Source organism: Anopheles maculipalpis, chromosome 3RL (assembly GCF_943734695.1).
Source record: "Anopheles maculipalpis chromosome 3RL, idAnoMacuDA_375_x, whole genome shotgun sequence".
Taxonomy (NCBI): Eukaryota; Metazoa; Arthropoda; class Insecta; order Diptera; family Culicidae; genus Anopheles; species Anopheles maculipalpis.
Genome location: NC_064872.1, coordinates 78,083,361 through 78,107,695, shown reverse-complemented (window position 1 = coordinate 78,107,695; position 24,335 = coordinate 78,083,361). Strand labels below are relative to the sequence as shown.

The window sequence follows — 24,335 nt, the reverse complement described above, 5'->3', positions numbered from 1 at the left end:
CACAAATAAAAAGGAATCGTTCTCTTAAAAACTAACATTAAATGGACATCGGTGTGTTCAATAAAATAACAACGGTGAGTAAAGCGCTTTGTGCTTGACGTTCTCGTAGTTTTTCGAATAATGTTTGTTAATTTTTGTTTAAAATTAAATTTTTTTAGTTATTCCATAATATTAGTAAATTGTGTTTAAATCTTTTTCACTGAAAAAGATCGACAAAAGAGGTGCAGAAGTGTCAGTAACTAGAGACGCATGTTACTAACATAAATGTTGCGCCAAATAGTATGCAATTTGCATAGCAGAGAGCCACACTGGAGCAATAGGACTATTAAGAGGAGATCAAGAAAGATACTTGGTTATTCTTCTTTGCCTGATTACTGATAGATAATTTTGACAGATTGTAGTTTCTACTTTAAAAATACTTAGTTGTAATCTCCATTATTAAATACTTGAAAATCATATACTGCTACAGAAAGAACAACAGTTGTAAACATCAAAATTACATTACACTAACCAATAACCAATACACTGCATTTCGAGATGCCTACTGAAGAAGGATACTATCAGACATTTATTAACCAGAATTATGGGTTCAATTTATTTCCTTTTCAAAGCTATAGTTCACATGACCGACATAAGGAAAACCAGAAAAGAAACTAAAAACACATGAAAACTTTGCTTCCGCAGTTGATGACACATCCACAACCGATCCACACGAACGGGAGAACCAGTGGTAGTAGTAGTGCAAAGACCTCTCTAAGCTTTTCTATAATTTTATCCCACTCACACTCGCTTTCCCTCGCTCTCTTCCTCGTTTGCGTCGTAGTTCTTCAACCCCACAGACGATGCGGAACGATGAGATTTTAAAATTAATTTTTAATTGAATTGCACTTCCTGAGCAACGGCAGCAAGTGCAGTGATTTCGCAGCAAACGGGAACCATCACAGCGGCACCATCCTCGTGCAAACGATAGCCTGCCTGAGAAAGACAGGTGTTACTAAACCCCGTATATCGGCACGCCAACGACTTCATTGCAGCCCACCATGCGACGGCCCTGCCAGGTTGCATTCCAGCAAAATGGGTCATTTATTAACACTTCAAAGCCAGCTTGGTGGTAGATGCCAAGGTGTCAGCGCTGGAGGCGGCCGGGGAGGCGCCTTGCCCCAGAAATGATAGTGTTTAATTCAATTCAGATTTAAACATTGTCCAACGTGGCACGTTTGCCCGTCCAGGCTTTGCCTGACATCGTCGACCTTCCGGCTCGTGTAGCTTTCGGTAAACTGTTACGTACGGGACAAGCGCAAATGTAATTAGCATCCGGCAGCGTCATAATAATGCTACACCAAAACATCGTGCCCCTGTCTTTGTCGTTTTATCTTGTGAAGTGGGCCTGTGTGTGGGTGGAGGCGCGTTAGGATGGATTAGAGCAGATGGGACGCCTTTTCAATCACTCACTGTCGGGTGAAGTTAGACGCCTTTGCTGAAAGGGGGGTTTTTCGGGGAGTGACGATATTAATCCCTAACTTCTCGCATGAAGGCTTAAGCATTAATTGTAACCAGTGTGGGTGTGTGTGTGTGCTTTCGAGCTTGCTCGTGTTGAAAGGGATGAAAGGATTCTGTTTGGAAATATTTTCCTAGCAACGAACGCAAGACTTCGATTTGATGCGTCAATCCCAGGGATTCCAACACCGTACCTTGGAGATATCTTTCTGGGACTTAATATACAAGGTGCCATTAATTCGTTGTCCCATATTATGTACGTTCAATTAATTACTGTTGCTTTGCCTTTTCCATGTAGAGAGCTTAGCAATTTTCAACCCTCCAATTTAATCCCAATGTGCGACTGGACTGATAAAATGCTCTGATCTTAAATGCATTAAATAAATCATTCTTCTTCTGCTGTATCGGGGTGGATTAAATCCAGCAGTAGCTGCTTTTATTGTTGCCCTTATTTACCATATTCAGAGGATTACTAGTCATGATTTAGATTATCTATCGTGTGTCTGATTCAGTTCGTCCAGGGACGTTTTGTTTACGTTGTGTGGCTATTTAATTTTAATTATTCAAGCATCTATTATATTATCATTGGGGATTTATTTAAATGTTTTCATTATTATTTTTTCAGTTTGTTCAAATATTTTTAACGAAGTATAGTATGTTAGCTTTTAATTTATTTATTTTTTATAATTAATTATGACGGTCCAGTACCGTATTGTCAGCTTTTAATATATTTTTTATTAATTTTAAGTATGATGACTTCCGAAAGTGTTAGCTTTTCAAAAAGGATTTTTCCAGTAATTTATTCCATTTTGATAAGGTTACATGAGCTTTAAGAACAAGGTCTTCTGAAACTCATATTGGAGATTACGGAGTCAAAAATCAAAATTATAGAGGAATCCAGCAGTCCTGCCAACAAACACTGATTCATGAAAGGGTAAATGTACAAATAGGCTACCACACTTTTGAAGTCTTCCGATACTTCACGTGAATCGGGTCAAAAGTCTGCACCGACAATATCTAAAAAATACCTGCGGGAAAGCTGGAACTGTATGGAACATTAAGAGTACTCATATACGCATCTGAGACATGGACTATGTCCAAAACACTCTTAGTCGTGCTCGGGAGGTAAATGCTCTGAACGATTATTTTCTGCAACTACAATATCGAGGTCTACAAACTCGGTGATATCACCATTGTGTACCGAATTGAACTTGAAAGGCTCAGGAAGGCTGGTTTGGTCATGGAAATGGCACCGCACGACGCAGTCCGTCATATCCTTTAAAGCCGCTCTCATAGATTGAGGAGGCCTGGTAAGCCCAGATTAGGAAGGAGTAATGGCGTTGATCCGTCCAACAGAATAGCGTAAGTTTTGTATTCTTAAAAAAGTGAAGAACTTTTTATCCTTTTTTAAATACTTTTTTTAATCTTCCTGTCATAAGCACCAGATAATGCGAGCATAAAAAAATCATTCTGCTATCATACTCAACAAATCAACAAGCAATTTTTACACTTCATCTTCTCCATGATGCAGAACGAATGCAACGTAAAGAGATCGCCCACAAGATGATGATAAAGCATACCATTCCTGCAAAACGGTGCTACCCAGGGTTTGTCCTGCCTCACAACATAATGCATACAAAAGTGAATGCTAAGCAGTAATAAACACTTGCTAACAAGCTTTGTTGCTGCATCTACTTTGCGCTTTGCGATAAATGAACGACAAAATTGCAACTTTCAGCAATAATTTCATCCACCGTTCGTTAGGTTTTAGAACATTAGAGTGCGACAAAATGGATGATAAATGCAACGATATGCAATCAGCAAACATCAACGCCACAAACTATTTCAGTTTCATCGCTCAAGGACACTTGTTATTGCGTTCTGAATAACATTAACATGCTTAAAGTTCTGCGGGACCGTATATTCGCTCTCCCTGGGACGGTGCGTTGTAATAGGAAGAACCTTCTTGGCAACGGCACAATCGGCTACGCTAAAGCTACCCATAAGGCACTGTGTGCACGGTGCAGCCACTCACTCTATCTGTGCCCAGCTTCATTTCCGCCCTTGTGCCAATGAATGATGTCACGTTCGAACCGTTCTTGACCTTTGTATTGTTTTTGCAGCAAAAAAAAAACAAGAAAAGAAAGTTTTTCCTTATCCAGCCAACCGAGTAATGTGAATGGAAAAACTCGAAACGCAAAGGAGAATAGGAAAAAAAAAACTAAAAGGGGAGAAGATTTTGGGCGGTCGTTTTTGTTGCCCCGTCTCCGTTTTTTTTCCGGTACATTCAATTTTGTGCTGTTTTTGTTTGCTGACTAGTTGTTTGTGGTTGGAATTGGGTTGATGATTCGTGAGTTTTTGTTGCTGTTGTGTGCTCACACTTTTCTCAAGGTTCTGGGATAGTTTTTCTTCTTCGTTTATCTGTCCATTTTTGGTAGCAAAACAAAAAAAACGACTCCAAAAACGATTCCGAAGGCTGCCGAATGCCTTACCATTCGTAGCGCCACTAAACCATTAGAGAAGCATTAAATACTTTGCAGCTACTTACAATCTACTGCTTGTGAGACACCGCTTTAGCGCTATTATATGAACCTCAAGCCGGTCGATTTTGTTTGTTTCGTAAAGTGTGCAAAGTATTATGGCGCTTCAAACACAAAAAGGGAAGTAAGCGAAAAGAAGAAAGGAAAAAGCGGCCTTCCACATTACAAGGCTTAATTCATCTTTTTCAGGCCAGCATTACGAAAAATCGTCATCATCGTTAGCGCCGTGCAAGTACACTGTGGCGCCGGTGAATTTTTCCTGGGTTTTCTCGTTCCTCTTCTACTACTACTGCTTCTCCTCTCAGCCCCTTCCCCATCATCCCATCAAGTGTCCACGTGTGCACATTGGGAAACGCTTAAATGCGGTGATATAAAATGGGCAACCGGGGACAGTCACCACATTAATATCACGGCCCGTGTTGCGATAGTGAGACGAAGCTGGCCAACAAAACGAGGAAGAAAAAAATAAAACAGTAAAACAACCCAAAACGTTCCGCACCGAATCTAACGGAAGCACAATCGCAACCATCGTAACGGGCACACAATCGATAAAATATCGTTATGAACATCGAGCGGTTGATGACGATTGGCGTCCGAAAAACTGTCACCATCAAGGTTTTATGACAGATGTTCGCGTTCCCGTTTGTCCCTTTTCGCCCGTGTCGTTTCTCCCTTGCAGCGGTGCAAGATTTCGGCACACGCACAATTTTTTCTCGTTTGATTATTTCCACCGATTTACTTAAGCAAGGAATGGCTGTGGTTTACGCTGCTTTTTTTTTTGTTGGTGTAGTATGGTGTGGGACAATAGAATTCTGCATTAAGGATTAATGGATTTATTTGAAATAAATAATCGAACCCGGAAAGCGAACAGTTGTTTGCACATTAATTTATCATTTGCAGTGCAGCGTGGAGTGAACAGGCGATTTTAATTTAAAATTCTGTTCGAACCCGACAACACTAGAAATAAATTTGAAACAAAACATAAATATACTCGTCAAAAGAAGTGTGTGTGTGTGTGTGTGTGTGTGTGTGTGTGTGTGTGTGTGTGTGTGTGTGTGTGTGTGTGTGTGTGTGATTGGCATGTTAAGTACAGAAAACTTTTTCAATTTTCCTTAATCAGAAAATCCATCCATCGTAAAATTTTCCAGGCCCAGCAGCAATTGCAACCAACAGTTTCTGTGTAATTCAAATCCCATTCTAACAAAAATCTTTTTTCCTTCCCTTTTCCCAGGCGCACATTAAACTAGACCTCGAAAATGAGTGTATATATTTAGTGTGGCACCGTTTGCCAACCACCCTTCGATCACACGTGGAATCACGAAAAGTGCATCCACATTTCCCGATCCAAACTGCAGCCGACAGCAAATGCATATGGCCTGGAGGAGGTTGGCAACTCGTGCATGCTACTACACATGTGCTGTGTGCGATAAAATTAGAAGAAACAAGAAACGACTTGGTCCAACGTCGACTTCCGGCTGATTGACGATCCATTCAGCAGTGTTTGTGTTGGTGTTGTGGCAAGGTTATCCGACCAGCCAGATGCACTACTTGTTGATTAGTTTCATGTGTTGCTGCACTGCGTTCGTACGCTGGTTCTTGTTTGCAACTGAGTACGATGGCGCACAACTTGGCCTACGTTACGCCTTACACCCTCTGCGTGTGTGGATGTGTGGCAAATGACACTTGCCTTAATCGATTATGTCACCCAACGCTTCGATGACATGCAGCGAACCAATGTCGAAGCGGCGGGAAACCTTTCGAATGCTGCCGGAAGCGCAGCTCGCTAGTGAAAAATTAACACTTTAACTATCGTGGCCCAGACCACAATAGGCACCAAATGAAGCAACGTTCCCCGAACAAGGGTAGTGCTTCATAGACGGCGTTGAACATGCTCACACAGCTCAATCACGGTGATTGATTTGAGTAAACGGAAACGGTGATTGAAAGTTCGATGACGATGGCTGCAAGACTGGGCTTCTTGCATGCACATGACACTTAAAGCGCGCGCTGTTGTCATGTTAAGCTCATACAACTTTGCATAAAAATGATTATTTATAGAGTTTTATTTTGTTTTACAACTAACGTTTGATGCACACACTTGGAAGCAGTTATTATACGTTGCCATAGAACGTCATTTGGTTTAATACGCGTATAAAAGTAAACCAGTCCCAGACTGGTTATTTATATGGGTGTAACGTCATAAAAATTGTGAGGTTTGTGGCATGATGCTTGAGCAATTTCTGTCACACTACGGCACTTGACTGCATACAATAAAAATAGTTTTATTTATTCACACTTCAAAGCGTATTCAAACAACAAAGGATAAAAAAGTTTGCATAAAAACACACATCCTCGTCAGCCACCAGGCGCCTCCATCAAGAAGGATTTTTTTTTCTATTTATGTACTGCGTGTTTCAAACAGTTAAAACCATGAAGGTATAAAGTATCGCATTAGTTTTGCCTTCAAATTTTATTGGCAACATTCCAACTTCAAGTGAAATATTAGGAACAGATTGTTTTAATTTCTTACTTCCATTCCACGGTAAGCGACCAGGCGTCTCCATTTTCACTCATAGTAATAATTTTTGGGGGCAACACAGATGAATGTGCAACGGTGAAATCGGCTTTAGCAGCCACATAAAAATGATTCACACATTCCACAGCAGTTGTAGTTGATGATTGACACATAAAACTTAATCAAAATCACATTACACATTACTTCATCGCTCAAATCAAACGAGTGTCTGTGTTGCACACAAATATCCTGTACATCGATACTTTACCAAGCAAATAGGGTAAAGCTGATGGATGCAAAGAAGGTGGGGTATGTTTGTAAACCATCACCACCACCATCACTTCAGCACTTGGCATCCGGGCCGTGCAATCAGGGCACGAACCGTACACGCTTCACTATTCAATGCCGCATTCCGGCGAGCAAAACAGTTTGTAGCCCCAATTGATCTTTTCCTTCGATCTTGCGCACCCGTACCGTGAAGCGTGAGCACACCGGTTGCAAATCACGATCACCGCTACCTCGCCAGTAATAAACATTATCACGATCAATCTCACCATCCAGCCGGCTGGATCGTGGTGGGTTGCAGGGTTACCAACAAAAAAAAAAGTAAGAAAAGGTTTCGTGATCGATAGAACGCGATGTCGATCGCGGGTTTGCGCAGTGTGGGGCGTAGTTTTAGACCGTATTCCATGGTATGTTTGGTGTGTGGGGTGCAAGTGTATGCGGTGAAAAAAACAAGGCGGAAGAAAAGTTTCTTTAACGCAGTGTCGTAAGAGAGAGAGAGAGAGAGAGAGAGAGAGAGAGAGAGAGAGAGGGAGAATAAAAGGAAACACTTTTCCAACAATACTCTGCTGCCTGCTTATGAGCATAGGAGTACGTAAGATTTTGGTTTTTTGCCTGCTTGCTTCAGCAAACTTTCACGCCGATCATAATGATCGTTCCATAGGCGTACTTTACGATTTTATGCACGGTACAAAGTAGTGGCAGCGAAGCATGATCGATGTGCGTGTAGATTTATTTGTTTTTGCACGTTAAAAACACGGGAACGGTTGTACCACCCAAAATAAACCACTCTTGGGTGCTTGAATATTCGCACGATCGTTATGTACAGGAAGCACTAGCGATGATGTTGCTGTTCACTTAAATATTTCCAACACCACTTAGGACTAAGAAAGACTTTTCTAATATTTTCCGTAGCACAACCACTAGAGCTAGCTTCTGGAGCAGCACATCTTAAGTAATTGCAGCATTATCACAATGATCAACTACACTAAACACTTGGTATTTCAAACTGCAATTTGCAGAGATCACAATATCAAAAAAAAAAAAAAAAAACATTCAACCGAACCGAACCATCAAACGCTCACGATCATCGTCCGCGGTAGGCCTACAGACTAAGGACCCTTTTTACTGACAAACGCCAAGCACAAGAAAATCCCAGCACCAAGAACAGAACCGCACGCTTAGAACGGTGACCAGCGAATGAAACCATCGACTGACAGGCGCGCACGCCAAACCCAACACACACGACACACCATCTGCTGTCCCTATCCCTTACGGTACGGCCCCGGTTGCGGTGTGTCGTCCAGTCCAGTTCTGCCTGCCCCGTGGGTTCAGTGCGCGCCTGCCTGCCAGCCTGTCTGCCTGTCTGCCAGTGGGTTAGGTTGATGGATTTTTGTTTACATTTTTACATCCACACCAGCATACAGCGGCCAGCGCAAGTGGAGTGTGAGTAGGTAAAGCGTGCCATCGCATATCTTCTGCAAAAACCCGATGGTGCGAAATAGTGGTCTTACATGGCATGGGGCGGGTGGTGCGGGTGAACCAACACGCGAAGGATGAAACGCGACACGACGCCGTGTACACGTCATCGATGGTGGCAAAGTGCGCGCCTTTGGTACAGTGAAGAAGGACAGAGACAGCACGAACAACACAAACCTGCTGGAGCAAAAACACACATCAAGGGAAGAGTGAAAGTTTCGTTTAGTTTCATTCCGAAAACGGCACTGGCACGGAGGAATTGAGCGGAGTTTCGCGGCGGGAAGGGAGGCAGGCTGGGGAAGTAAACTTAACGAAACGCTTGCTCTAGTACGCAGGAACGTGCAGGCAGCTTGTGAACGGAGATGGAACGCACACAGCCGCATGCCAGTCGAGCATGATGGTAAGTCAGTGTGCGTATTGTATTTTGAACGGGAAAATAGGGAAAGAGCGCGAAAATGATGCTACTCTTGATGGTGGTCCACAACACCATCACCGCTTACACGCTTGTATTTTGTCCCGGGGAGTTTTAGTATGTGTGTGCTCACTCTCTCTCTCTCTCTCTTTCTATCTCTTTCGTTCTCTCAACGAAAGGGATGAAATCACTCATACAGGTGTGTAATTTTATTATCAATAGTTGAAAGGCTTGGCTAGAGAGTATTACTTCACGGGAGAAGCAATACAGAGGTGTTGTTTGTTTTTACAGAGAGTTGATTGAGTAAGGAAGAGAAACGGAAGAGCCAAGGTCAATAAGAAATAGGTTAAAGCATGAGAAAGGCAGAGCAAGGCTGAGCAATTGTGAGGAGAAGATGAAAATTCCTTTAATTATAAATATTTGAATTATTTTCATTTTATTTGTTCTTCGAGCAGATATGATAGTCTTAAACGTTTTTGAAAATACATATTAAAATGATTTGATGAAGAAAACAGCAAGAGTGACTAATCAAATTACAACTTGGAACAAAAAAAGAGTCTCTATACGTTCCCAAACATTCGTTCATATTCTCCTTGAATGATTTTTGAGTAAGAGTTAAAAAAATCAACAGAAATTCCGATAGCTCCAATGAGAGCAAACAAAATAAAAACCATGGAGGAGAACCACTCAGCACCGAATTGGAGATAATTTCGGGAGTATCGTACCGAACGAGACAAGTGACAAGCTCGTGCGAGCGAGCCAGAGCGCAAGCATGCGTTTGTGTCATCCAGTGCCAGGCATGACACTAGCAAATCGTGAAGAGTATTTGCACCAAGATCAAGAAGAAAGCATCCATTCATTCATTCATACAATACCTTGCAATGGTGTAGCTCGGCTGCTCGACACACGCAGCCACACAAACACTCCCTGCAAACGTCCGCGCTCCGCTTCGCCACGGTACACACCACACACTTTGATTTTGCAAACCCCCGTTTTTTCCCCCTTGAAGGATCTCGTGGCCAATTTTGCACAATTTTCCGATCGTCCAATCGCACGATGGGAAGTTCATCTTATCCGTACGATTTGCACTGCTGTTGTGCCTTTTGCTCGGTGGTAAGCGTTTTGGTTGGCGAGCTTTTTTTTTGTTGTTGGTTCACGCCTATATGCGAAAATTCATTGATCATTATTACACTATCGCTTTTGTACGGTTGGCACATACACATGCGACCTGCGCTTTTTTGTGGTGTTCTCGTTGTTGAGGGATATTGTAACGATTTTCCCAGTTCAATTGAATTGCGTGAATAAAAAATCTCGTTGTAATATGATTTGTTTGTGTGATTGATTGAACGATGTGACGTCATTCATATGGTATTATTAATTGATTAGTTAATAAAGAAACAAAAATTTTATTTTTTAATATTTACGCTTCAATGATAAGAAATTCGAGCAAACATTTACTATAAAGACATAAACAATACAGGCCATATGGAATGAAAAAAGCCAACACGAAAAAGACAATCACTCTTGAGGAATCTTGAGGAAAACTGCCATTTATGATTTTTCATTACTTAATTTATCCTACACCTGGATAGTTAGTCCCTGCCGAGAGAAGACCGATACCGACTTGAAAAGGAAGAAATAAAATTATAATGACAAAAACAACGAGAAAAGTGCAAACCAGCAGTACTTAATATTTCAGTTGCTACTTCTCCTCTGCCTTTCTCTGAGCTTATAATTATAAATGACAAGGTTTTTTATTTAAAATATTTGAATTTGTTTAGTCCGGCATGCATGTCAATCAGTCCTTTTACGTGTAAGGTAACGGGTTTTTTGTTATTTAAATATTTTAAGTTGTATTTTTACTTACTGGCTAACTAGAATCGCTGATAAGCGAAGCGCTCACTTCGGAAGTACGATCTGAATAGAAACTTCGGAACTACCGTGTGAAGAACGAAGCAGTTTTCACCTCACCACCGAACCGCCCCGCCTAATAAATGTTATTTTTACGAGGTTTGACCAATCAGTCTCGCGTACGTTAAAACGATCAATACGAGATTCGTTGCTCAGTCTTGCCTTTATAAGACCTTTTAAACGATTTTTTTTTCAATCAAGCAGTTACTATATAAATTAACGGAATGATTTCTAAAGCCCGGTTTTGACAGAATTCAAAATAAAACTAAACAAAGAAGAAATTCATATCCAAGGAAAGGAAATTTACATCGGATGTTGAGATAATCCTTTAAAGGATTGAAAAATCTGAGCGAAGTTAAGTACTGACCTAAGGCGCTATGAAACTCCACCCGCAAACTATTATTATTGGGCTAAAAAAGTGTTTGGCGATGAAGTAAAATGTTGTCTTCTTCTGCTTCAATTGGGCTATTTATCATCCGGTTTTGACTTGCCTTAGTTTATGCTCATAAAACTGCAATTATCGCCTGTACTGCCGTCTACTTGACTGACGAAATGTTACAAGCTTAACTATTTATTGTACAATTACGGTTCGAATACGTCCTCGAAGTTGGAGCACCCAAAAATAGACCAACACTGGAAACCCTTCCAACATGCTTCATTTTCATCTTGCTTTTGACACAATATTTATGGATCATATGTTATGTACCCAGGTAGACCCAGGTTAGGGTCACGTTCGATACATGAACCCACCCCCGGTCCAGTCAATCTATTGTGCGTACCTTTCACAGCCTAACCGCTGATTTAGCACCCGACATTGGGTAGCTATTTTTTAATAAATATATTCATTACTGCTGCCGGAGTGCCGGTTGGCCAGTATTAGGGTTGGTCCAGTTTCTATCGACCGGTAAGGTAAGGTATTGGCGTAAATTATAGAAAATCCTGTGATGGCTACGGTACACGTTCGTATCGGGTGCTACACTTACAGCCATTTTCTGCTTCATGTATGTTTTGGTAGATTTGTTTTATATCTTCTCATGCACATAGTTATGTACTTGCATCACCGGGAGGTGAACGTAAAATATGTTTTTACGGAATCAAGCTAGTTCAATAGCACTTACCACTTAGCCCTGGAGCATGACGATGATGATGGCAAATGGCAACGATGATGATGGTGATGGTGGTGCAATGTTAAAACGTTCGTTGATGGTGGATGTTTGTAGTAGCATTCGATCGAATTCGTTTCAATCCATCCGTAAGCGGAGGTACCCGTGGAGGCATGCGAAAAAACACAGAAAAAAGAGGGGAAAGAAATCGAAATCAGCAACAAACCGGAGCAACCGGAGCTGAGCGTAAAGCGGCTGCTTACCAGGAGCAGGAACAGCAGCAGCACCAGCAGAAACAGCACGGTTTCTGCGATGGCGCTCGCTGTAGCGGCACGACATTGTTGCTTGATTCTTGCGCTCCACTCAAAGACGAATTAAGTGGACCACTCTGAACGGTAGAGCCCATGCCCCGGAGTCTACACCCCGCCGGCAGTCCGTCTACGCTGCAGGACATTCTGAAATGGAGAGAACGAACGGAAACCGCACATTTACACGTGTTTCATGCACTAGCGAGATTTTGTCGTCGGTTTTGTTTTTTTGTTGTTTTGCTTTAGTGCGGGCCAATGATCTTTATCCCCCCTCCCCCCCATTTCCAATACCTACCCAATCTTGAAGAAGCGATGGAAGTTGTTTTGCGTGTCAAACAACTTCAGCTTATGAGCGTATCGTTAGCGAGACAGGGCTGACACCGGTCGCCCTTCGTACCACAAGCGCCATCGCCCACACAAACCACACCAGGAATGCTTTCTGAAAAAAAAACCAACAATCAACGAGCGCAAAAGGTTAACAAAATCGTCGAAGGATGATAGCTGCTGAAGCATGGCAGCAAAATATGGTAAAAATAAGTACAGCAAATGAATAAATCATCACAACTAAAGGAACAAAAGCGGCAGCTAGCTAGAAAATGATGATTCAACGGTACGAATTCAAACGATCGATTCCAGAAGAGGGCTGGGCTGGGTTGTGTGAATTATGAACGAATCCGAACGGCTTACCGCTAGCGAACGTTTCGGCGACCTCATCACGGCACCACTGCCGGCGACCCAATAGAGGGATGCTTGTTGCTGTACGAGTCTGTCAGAACCAATCGATCCCCATGCTCTGCTTCCGTTTGGGAGCACAAATGGTTCTTGCACCATTCTTGCAGCAAGAGCAAGAACATTGCAAGGAAGCATAAAAGTATAACAACATAATAATAATAAACCTCAACCCCGGTACGGTTGGTTGTCACACTGCATGTGGCACGGTGGGAATCAGGTCAACACGGTTAATTAAGGGTTCGAACCGAAAATCGTTCAACCGATGTTGATGTTGTCTGCTTTGCTGTACAGTATACAGTGCCAGACAGTAGTATAGGAGCAGCAGATTTTGTAGAAATGTAAAAGGGAGGGATGTTGTTTTGTCCTTCACTGCAGGTAATTAGCGAAAATACTGCTTGCATGGCAGATAAATTGATACGATGCTCGTAGGATATTATTCTAATTATCTAGCTCTGCAACTCATTCTTCTACTATTTTTATTATTACTCAATTCTATTTCAATCCTTGAAAATGAATGTAAAAACTACCTCAGCTATAGCTTTCATCAGGATGCTTTCGTTGCGTATGTGCCGTTGTACGCAATATACAAATACTAACTGATGCATACGCTTGTTTGATTGCAACCGTGCATCATTCATCATTCATTGCTCAATCGAATCAGTAATGAAAAGGTTATGTTTCGATTAGCTTTATTTTAATCCACTGGCAGACATTTGATTTAAATACTCATCACAACTCGCGCGCAATCTCGCAATCAAAACTAGTTGTGCTTCGTCCCCGAAAAAAAAAATGCTATACAATTTTAATAGCATAAATGGTGATGTGTATCGCAAAATTAAATCGATCTCGCTTGCACATGCCACGGTTGTGCCTCATCTGTCAACAGTGAATGGAGGCGCCCAGTACTTTACCCACCATCACCAGTGGAGGCGCCCAGTACTTTACCAACCAGAGTTTGCCGTTTCGCTACTGCTGATGCGGACGATTATTTGCCTGGCAATCGATACCATTAGCATAAAACACAACATAGTTTCGCACAGCGCGCGAGAGATTGCATACACGACAACAACATCAACCGTTTTGCCACGCAACCGTCCGTTCGCGTCTCCACGGGCAAGATTTACTTCACCGTCCGCTTGACGGAAAGCCTTTTGACTTCTCACCTTCAACCGTTGGTTGAAGCTACGCGCTGCGAGGAGCAATGCAGTGTCGTAGTGGTGGTGGATGTGATCAAACATCGTCATGTTCCGCAACAAATCGGCAGGGAGGAACGTTTTCCACGACCACACAACATCCTTCTGTGTGTGTGTGTATTTTGTAAAGGCGTGATGTGCTCCGTGTCGTGTAGGGAAAGGTAAAGTTTGCTGGTGCGTACGATTAACACATCTGCCACGCCACACCACTGCCTCATTACGGATTAACACCCATTTGGAAGCTCCCTTGCTCGAAGGAGCCTTTGGCCCTGTGCCGCGGTGTTTTTTTTTTTTGTTGTTGGTTCGATGGCATTGGCTGAGAACAGCTTTAAATAATTGAATTCCGTGGAATCAACGCCAACGTTACGCGGTTGGTAGGTGGGACAAAAAATTTTAAACACTTGCTCAGCGTGCTATAAGCAGCGCTTCAAGAGTTGTGCGAAGGTTTTAAGGTGCTTGGTGAAAAGTGGTGTCAAATGTTTTAAAAATTAATATCCGCTTCATAAATTATGCCAACGCTTCACGCAAATGGTGTTAATACAAAAACGAAAGAAAAGGGAATCGAATTTATAAATTATGTTTAGTACATAGAAAGTATGAGGAAAAAAGAAGAAGAACTAAAACAAATTAAAACACTCTTATGATGATGAACGAAATAAAAAAACCATGTGGAAAGCTTCTTTTTTTCACAATCAATAATTATTAGAATAGTTTAAAAAAATAAAAAAAAATGAATTTTGTATTCTTTCAGTTTAAAAGTAGAAGCAAGAGATACCCAATACTATGAAAAATTGATTGTCCTATTCTATTTGCCAGCACTGTAAATCTTACGGAACTAAAAGGACAAAACAAGCAACGTAACAAGCAAAACGTAACTATCGCTCCAGTACTCACCTGTTTTGGTAGAAACGAATTTTTACGCATAAAAATTCGAACTGGCTTCGCGCTGCTTTTGCACCTTGTCCGCTTGAATATCCTCCAAATGATCGTTACGCCGTCGTTGTTAGGACCGTTTTACCGCCAGTGTATGTGAGCAAAACATCTACGCACACACACGCAGCTACCACTACTGCCGTTTCGATTCGGTCGTTAGTAATTAAAATAAAGCCAGCCTCTGCTCTGCGTTCAATTATTCGTCGTTGTTGCGTTTTTTTCTTTTTGTGTCCAATCGGTGCTTGCGTTTGGTGTGCTGCTTGTTTCGTATGTTACGATTGCTTTTAGCCCTTCGGTGTGCCTCTTTTTCGATTCGATTGGTTTGTACTCCCGCTGTTGGCCGGCTTCTTCACCTTACCGACGAGTTCTCACAAACACATGCCGTTACCGTCGACGCATAATATGGGGCGGAGTTGCTTTCGGTTATAACCGTCACGAAAATGGTCCTAGCAGTTCTTCCTGTTGCTTACGCGTTCGATACCTTCTAGCGATGGCCGGATTGTGTGACCATTCTTAGTGCCGCATATTGCCGGGTTTGTCTCCAGGTGACGATGTTGATGTTGAAGGTAGTAAGCTTGCTCTGACCTACACTTCTACCATCACGTATGTTTGGTTGTTTGGGCGTAAGTGCTAACACTGCTACACTGCCATCGTAAGCAGCAGATGAGCGAAGTTTATCGATGGATTGTTGTCGATTTGATGTTAGACCGGAACCACGAGCATAACGAGCAAGCGAATATCCTATGCGAGCGTGTGTGTGTGTATTTGTGGGTCTGTTTGGATGTTGGATTGCGGTCGTCCCAGATGAGTCTGAGCCAAGATCGATGTATGCTGTTAAATCACAAATGTCGCTGCTTTAGCACCACGGTCACACACGAACACTACCATCAGGTCACCGATAAAGGATAACTGCACGATCACACACTTGAACGCCGATACGCCGCCGATAAGCCACTGGGTGTATTGCACTATGTTCTATGTTCTAACAGGCTCTCTCCCTCTCTCTTGCTTGATCTGATGTGGGGAAAATAGATAAAAACCTTAACAAATTGCTTGCTGGTGCACATGTACACGGGTTTTTTTGTAATGAATTGAAGAGCACAAGACAAAAGAGATGACCACAACGATAGCACTGGCTGATGAAGATTAGGTTGAATCAATCGTTGCATCAGAGTACCAAGAGCACCAACAGCACTAATAGGAGTAAGGAAGCGAACTGGGAAGCTGAGCTCAACAGTAACACAGTGACGAACAAACAGTGCTCGACGTAAGTTTATTCCAAAGATTTGGGCCCATTTTGCCCGTTCGAAGTTATGATACTGGCACTTACTAGCATGTCCGATTAGAAAATGTTTTTACATACACAAACCGGAATCAGAATTCGTTTGATTCCTCCTTTGCGAATCCTCAGCTTCTCTCCCTCTCACTCACAAGCTTTCTCACTCGCTCTCATTCTACCTGTCTCTCGGAATGGTATTTACAATGTGCCTCATTTCATCATTCATTTTATATTTGAAGTAGTTAGTTTTCCTCAAATATCTACTGATGACAAAAGGCACAAAAGCATAATAACTTAACTATAAGAAAATTAATTATTAAATTGCCGCAAATTTATACTTTCATACACAACTGTCAGTATATCTAGGTGTAATACTATACTCTACTAGTAATTACTCTCTCTTTCTCTCGTTCTCGCTTTCTCTCTTTCTTTTTTGTCGTACCATGTATCTCTCTCTCTTTTTCTGTCAAACACATACACATACTCTCTTGTTGTAGCACTTTTTCTTGTGTTGTTGCTGTTGCCTGTATTTGTTCTCTTTAGTGCATATGCTCTAATAGCGTCATTGTGGCCCAGCAAGCCACACCAAAGCTTTCACCCAGCGCTCACGCTGATAAGAAGATGCTGGCCCTGCTCAAACCGAAGTGTGCCTTCCTATCTATACACACTGCCCACCACCACCCTCACTAGAGGAGCCATTATCATTATCGCCATCATCATTATTTGGTTCGTCTCATCCGTGTGTGGTTTAACAAAAGAAGCGTGGTGTAACAACAACAACAACAAAAAGCATTCTTTTCACTTGCTTTCTGGCTCACTGTGCTTTGCGGAACATACGAGCCCACGCAACTCGTTGTACACGAAGCAACGCACATATACACACGCGTACACACCAATAAGGGCTTTGATTTCTGATATCATCCGGTGTAAAGGAATGGTTTTGCACACTTGGGGATAGGCCAATATGTGAAAGAAAGTATGATTTGGAGTCTTCAGAACACTTCAAGGATTCCAGTTGGGGGGTTGGGAATGGAACAGCTTGCTTCATTTGCTTTGCTCTGACATACACTCAAAGACTGAAGGTGAATCACATCAACAGGAAAAAACTGCTTTTCAATCACTCCAACACAATCACAACTTAAAAAATGAGTAATACCCCACAACACCATGGAAACACATCATGGAACACTAGATGTAGCGTATTCCCATTCCTTTAGGGATACACTTTCCACCTTTCGGGAAGAGTAGCTCGTTGCCCGTACTGCTTCAAGAACGACAAACACTCACACCCACACTGCTCCCACCACACACAACTGGAACGGAACAATGAGGCTATCGGACGAACTACGGTACGGTACGAAACCTGCCCCAACTGTGTACCCTGCTTACTAAGATCCGTATGTAAACCACACACGTTTTATGCAAAGCAGCGAACACCGAAGACCAACAAATCAGGTGGACCACACGGCTTTGTTGGATGAGCGAGTTCACCACCGATAACCGATTCCTCGCACAGATCTCAGATTGCCCGTGGATCCCGTTTTTTTTTTTGTTGCTTGCACGTGTTTTGCTGCTGGTTCGCACAGCGAAAGACACAGGAAACCACTGTACGCCTAATACGCCCCGTTAACACCAGCATGGGAAAGGAAAAACTTTCCTGCCTTACCGAATGGACACTACACTGAACAGGGCGTAAGTTTTTCACACGAATTTACCAAAGCTTGTGCGAGCGCCCAATTTCCCGTGCCGTTTTTCCGTGGGGCGAAACAAAAACCAATATGGCGTTAACTATAGTACAGCACACGCACACGTACGCAAACGCTCGCACGCATACACGCATACACGGTTACAGAGCGTTGAGTGTGAAATTGGTTAATGGGTGGGAGAGAAGGGCGGGAACGGTGAGAGAGGGAATATAATAATAACACACACATACACACTCGAACGTGCACATCTGTAGAAGGGAGCGTATCATATGCAGATGTTAAAATACACTGCCGCCTCCATCGGAGAAGGAGATTTCCACGCGTTTTCCTTTTCTTTGGTGCTTTTCACTGCTCGCGCTCTCTCCCTCTCTCTTACTTACTTCCACTTTACTTTCGCTCTCTCGTAAAACAGATTTTCCCCATCGCTGGACAGACTGGAGAGGGGTTTTTTTGTGTGGCTCGTTGATTCCTACATCTTCCGAGTGCGCTCAAAAGGGGGTTCCATTTTTTGACAGCTCCAATAATCTTGCGTGCATGTGCCTGTGTATGCGTGTGCATAAAGTAATTCAGGAACGATTCACCCACTAGCCTAGGATGTTCGATAACGCAGTATTTAATGGACGCACCGAACACCTAAAGTACGACTCTGTTTACTGCTTCTTACTGGACCTTGCATCGCACCTGTACACGCACCGTACCTCGCGTTTTCGATGGTGGGCCCATCCGATCAGGGTGCAATTATTTTTAACTGCTAACCACTGGCACTACTTACTAGTCCGCTGGCACTATACTAACTCCTCGATCTCCGTTTTGCCATGGCTGTGGGGAGAGAATTTTGTCGTGTAAAACTCCCTGCACTTAATTTCGCTCGCAGATCCGCCAGCGCACTTTGCAGGCATTCAGGTGGTTTTTACAATTTTTTTCGTCTATTCTCAAAGCACGCTCTCTCTCTCTCTCTCTCTCGCACACTCAAAAGAGAGCAAATGATCGTCCGATTATTTTTTTTTTCAGTGTCCGACAAAGAAGTGTCCGCACTGGGTGCCAGAGGGAAATGGGATAGTGGGGGCATGTGGAGCAAACAATTTTTCCCGTGAGAAAGTTAACAGCTTACACCACCATTACAGAGCAGTGTGTCGTGTTCGGATGCTTTGCCACTCTCACCCACTCGCTCACGGGGAATCGTCGCACTCTTTGATTCGCATCCTTTAGCTTGCCGTGTCCGACAATGTCCCCGGAATCCTCCCAACAGTACCAACTTGGAGTGGTTTTGGTCAGTAGAATGTATCCTACACCCAACTCTAAGTCACTATATCTTCACATGTTTTACAATTTTTATACCAACTTTGAATGTACACTGGAGTCGCTACTACATACAGGTCTCACATTCGCTCAGTGCGTGCGTACTATTCTAATCGCAAAAGCCGCCTCAACTCTCGCATGCAATACACATAGAAGATATATGCCTCAAGATGTGTGCGCCACTTATGGGTGTGAGCTGCTGTTGGTGGAAAAGCGAGAGAAATTTTCCGTTCAACTCTTCTTCTCGATCTCTCTGTCTTACACTCTCTGACTTGTTCAATGCACGCGTGTTGGCTTACATCAACAATTGGAAAATTTATAACCCTCCCTATCATCATCACCGTCAGCATCAGCTCTCCGATGGCTTGCATTTCCCTGCCGCAAGGAGCGAAACCGATTCCTCCGGGAAAGAAGCCAGTGCGCTCCCGTAAAGACATCTCCGTAGAGCAGCTGCTTGAATGAAGCACACGGTTTTTGTGGTGTTAGTTTTTAGTGTTGTTATGAATTCCTTCCAATAACATGGATTGCAAAAGACGGTCGTGAAACCGAACCCTTGGATGTAATGGGGTTTTGGGTTGGAATGTGTACAATGGTGGGATATTGGGGTAGTAAAACAGTTCAGAAAAGTTATTCGTTCATGCTTAGGAGAGAAAGTTTTATAATTTAACAGTGGAATGAATAGCAAAAAAATAAAATACGTGGAAATAGCTAAATAGATTAACATTGATGGAGTTTTATATTAATTTTTTCACTCTATCTTCTTTTTACCCACTAAAAATTCGCAAGATACCTTTACAAATTTTTAATGTTGTTTCATTTTCTCGTCCCGCTTCTTCTTCTTCTTGGCTTAACGGTCTTCTAAATCAAGCTAGTCTTCTCATGACTTACCAGACTTTGCTGATACCACGTAGTTAGATAGTCAGTCTTCAGTACGAAGGAACGATTCGAATGGGATTTGAACCTTGGTCCGCCCGTGTGAAGAATGACTCCGTTGTCGCCCCTTCTCCTTCTATCTTCTTCTGATTCACTTTAATCCTCAAGATGCCTTTGCCATTTTTGGTTTCCTTATTTACCGGCAATTGGATCGAGAAATAGACCCACGGTAGAGCAGTCAGAATGATTTTTGAATGCAGTATGGTCGTGTTAATATCCGGCGCCGCTACTGATATACCATTGATCCTCTCCAATTTATTGGTTATCTTATAATAAATACGAAAAAGAAAACTTTTGCTAGTTGATCCACAATGCATACAAAAAAATGTTTGAAGCAGTTAGCTGATTTAAAGCTGATTAAGGGATGCTTGAAGCTTCTTGGGCGTCTCACTTTTCGTTTGCATATGTACAGCTGAAGTGCTCCATTTAGGGTGGGAAATAATTTGTCAGGGCGTGTTGCAAACCTATTTAATTAAATTTAATTGAAAATTTTTTCAAAAAATAAATAAAAGCAGAAAATAAAAATTGAAATTAAGATTGAACAGTGGCACCCCCTGCACCACGTAACGGTCAATGTAACGCGTAACGCATACCGCTTGTTTTTTGACAGCTGTCACACCAACGTAAACAACTTCGCCAACACGTGCATGCCGCCCGCATTGTACGGAACGGATAAAGAAACCCGTGTGCCGTTTGTGTTTTGTTAATTTAGTCGGTAAAATGGTTGCCAATAAAGAAAAGGCAACGAAACGTAAAGCTTCCATTGCGGAGGTGAAGGCAGAACAGATCGCCTCAAAACAGGAAGCGGAAGAATCGACCGAAGACAGCAACGAGGAGAGTGACTATGCATCGGATGAGGTACGTTAGCCGGCATATCGTGTTTTGGTGTGATTTCCAACCTTAACTAATGTTGTTTTGTCCCCGTACTCGGGTGTAGGAAAATTTGCTCGGAAACATCAATAATGAAGGTGAAGATAGTAGCGATTCGGATAGGGAATATGATACCGATGAGGATGATGATGATGAGGTGTTAAGCTTCGAAAGTCTTGGATCAGATGGGGAGGAAGATTCGGAAGAAGATACTGGTGCTAGGTTGGAAGAGATCGAGAACGATAATGATGAGGATGCAGAGGACGAAGAGGAACCCGATTCGGCCGATGATGTAAACAGCGACAGTGAATCGGAAGAGGACGATGAAGAAGATGAGGATAGCAGCGAAGAGGATCTTGAAGAGGAACAGGAAGTGGAAGAAAATGTAGAAAAAATGCAAGAATCCAAACCTGCTAAATCTGAAAAACCGGCGCAACCCGCTAAATCAGCAAAACCAGCCAAACCAGTTAAGCAGGATAACAAGAAAAAGGCAACACGGAATGAGTCTGACGACGAGGGCCCACTTCCAGCGGACGACGAGGATGAGCTGAGGCTTGGAAGAATTGAAGATGTGCTTGGCGAGGGCGAAAAGAAAACACGTGGCTTGAGTGTATTCCCAACCCTACCGAAGAGGAAGGGCAAACCGAAGGACGAGTATGCCGCCGGTGACACATCGGACGAGGAAGATATCCGCAATACGGTTGGCAACATACCGATGCATTGGTACGACGAGTACAAACACATCGGGTACGATTGGGACGCCAAGCGGATCATCAAGGCGAAGAAGGGTGATGCGATCGACGATTTTCTGCAGCGTATGGAAGATCCCAACTTTTGGCGCACCGTAACCGACCCACAGACCGGGCAGAAGGTGGTCCTGTCGGACGATGACATCGGGCTGATCAAGCGCATCATGGCTGGACGCAATCCGGACGTCGAGTACAACGATTACGAACCGTTCGTCGAGTGGTTCACGTCGGAGGTGGAAAAGATGCCGATACGCAACATCCCGGACAGCAAGCGTTCGTTCCTGCCGAGCAAGGTGGAAAAGCAAAAGATTGGCAAGTACGTGCACGCGCTCAAGATGGGCTGGATGAAGACGAGGGCGGAGAAGCGCCGGCTGGAAGCGATCCGCCGAATGCCCAAGTTCTACATGCTTTGGCAAACGGACCATGGAAAGGAGGATATGCGCCGGATTCATGATCATGTCGTCGCACCAAAGCGCCCACTGCCGGGCCATGCCGAATCGTACAACCCACCGCCGGAGTATTTGTTCGATGAGAAGGAACTGGAACAGTGGAAAAGGCTTGCGAATGAGCCGTGGAAGAGGAAGCGTCCGTTTGTGCCTCAGAAGTACAATAGTTTGCGGGAAGTGCCGGCGTACGGGAGATTCATTAAGGAGCGTTTCTTGCGCTGTTTGGATCTGTATCTGTGTCCACGTAGTCGGCGGACGCGTGTTGCCGTTGGTCCGGAGTATCTGGTGCCGAAGTTACCTTCGCCGCGGGATTTGCAACCATTCCCGACGCTGCAGAACCTTATCTACAAGGGCCACACGAACATGATTCGTTGCATTAGCGTGGAACCGAAGGGCGAATATCTGGTGACCGGCTCGGATGATATGACCGTGAAGAGTAAGTTGTCTTTGGGGTTTTTTTTTTTGAAAAATGGGCGCCGCGGAAAATCAATCCTTTTTATAGCACATTTGTATTCATGCTTCGCTTCGACTTTTTAATCTAATTTCGCCTTTCATCACAGTTTGGGAAATATCGACCGCCCGTTGCATCCGCACGATACCGACCGGTGACATTGTGCGTTCGGTAGCCTGGTGTCCGAACAGCAAGATTTCACTGGTAGCCGTAGCGAGCGGCAAGCGCGTATTGCTCATCAATCCGAAGGTGGGTGATTACATGCTGGTAAAGAAGACGGACGATCTGCTGGCGGAAGCACCCCGATCCGATACGGTGGACAATGAGCGCATCCAGACGGCGATCCAGTGGGGTGAGGTAACGGAGGAGGAAAGCAAAGCGGGTGTCCGTATCGTCATTACGCACTTCCGTGAGGTGCGTCAGGTTACCTGGCATGGGCGGGGTGATTACTTTGCAACAGTCATGCCGGATGCTGCGTACCGATCCGTTATGATCCATCAACTGTCCAAGCGTCGTTCACAGCTGCCGTTCTCGAAGAGCAAGGGATTGGTGCAGTGTGTACTGTTCCATCCGGTAAAACCTTGCCTGTTTGTTGCGGTACGTAAAGGCGAATGGTGGAAGGAAAAGTTAATTAGAGATGAAAATTGAAAATTTTAAATTTCCATTACAGACCCAACGACACGTCCGTGTGTACGATCTGGTTAAGCAGATGATGCTGAAAAAGCTTTACCCGGGCTGCAAATGGATATCCAGCATGGCCATCCATCCGAAGGGTGACAATTTACTGGTGGGCACGTACGAGAAGCGTTTGATGTGGTTCGATCTGGATCTGTCCACCAAACCGTACCAACAGTTGCGTATTCACAATTCGGCCATCCGTGGCGTAGCTTTTCACCAGCGCTATCCACTGTTTGCTTCTGCCGGTGATGATCGCAGTGTGGTCGTTTCGCACGGCATGGTTTACAAGTAAGTTGCAGAAATTATCCGAACTACATATCAGTAGCTATAGCATCTTAACATATTCGTTTTGTTTTATCTCTTTTAGTGATTTGCTACAAAATCCTCTAATTGTACCGCTACGTCGGTTGAAAAATCACGAGATTGTGAACGACTTTTCCGTGCTTGACCTTGTATTCCATCCTACACAGCCGTGGATCTTCTCGTCCGGGGCAGACAATACGGTGCGTTTGTACACGTAAATTATGGATGGAAGTATTCCGATAAGCGCGCATACTGGTTCGTTTTGTATTTCTTCAATAAAAGTGAAACTTATTTCTTAATGGCACTACTTTATTCAATACACACGAGTTTCATTTGCTCTAATGTAAAATGTATTTATGTAAGTAAATTGTCCACCAATTTGGCTTAACACAAAAAGTTTACTAAAATAATTAATGGAAAGAGATGGTAGAGGGTATTAAAAAAATTATTAGGAAAGGAAGGAAGAATCATCGAAACGAGACAGAGGAACATTGTAGTCCCAATCAACAAAATCTCCTCTTACCGTCCTGCTAATGTATCAGTCCAACATCGCTATCACGTGTTCCGACAACAAGTGATCTATCTGACGTTCTTATCGCCTACTTCAGGATATCTTATCCGTCTTATGGATCATCTAGCTTGTGACTCATTCTTCTAGCCCGTATGGACCAATTATGGACAATTTTTTTAAACCCAGATCTCTGATGTTGAATTCT

The 24,335-nt window shown here is 43.2% G+C and overlaps 1 protein-coding gene and 1 long non-coding RNA gene across 2 annotated transcripts; one reads left to right on the top strand and one right to left on the bottom strand.

Annotated features, from left to right (window-relative positions):
• Window positions 1–12,006: 12,006 nt before the first annotated feature.
• On the bottom strand, window positions 12,007–14,924 carry LOC126563701 (uncharacterized). Its single transcript, XR_007607072.1, has 3 exons — window positions 14,867–14,924; window positions 12,343–12,486; window positions 12,007–12,194 (listed from the first exon to the last, which is right to left on the bottom strand). It is a non-coding gene; the product is annotated as an uncharacterized LOC126563701 (long non-coding RNA).
• Window positions 14,925–20,819: 5,895 nt separating this feature from the next.
• On the top strand, window positions 20,820–23,853 carry LOC126561610 (ribosome biogenesis protein BOP1 homolog). The gene is made up of 5 exons (XM_050217869.1): window positions 20,820–20,980; window positions 21,060–22,623; window positions 22,748–23,235; window positions 23,309–23,604; window positions 23,684–23,853. The coding sequence occupies exons 1-5, from the start codon at window positions 20,843–20,845 to the stop codon at window positions 23,835–23,837; spliced, it is 2,640 nt and encodes an 879-aa protein (XP_050073826.1). The 5' UTR covers window positions 20,820–20,842; the 3' UTR covers window positions 23,838–23,853.
• The last annotated feature ends 482 nt before the right edge of the window (window positions 23,854–24,335 follow it).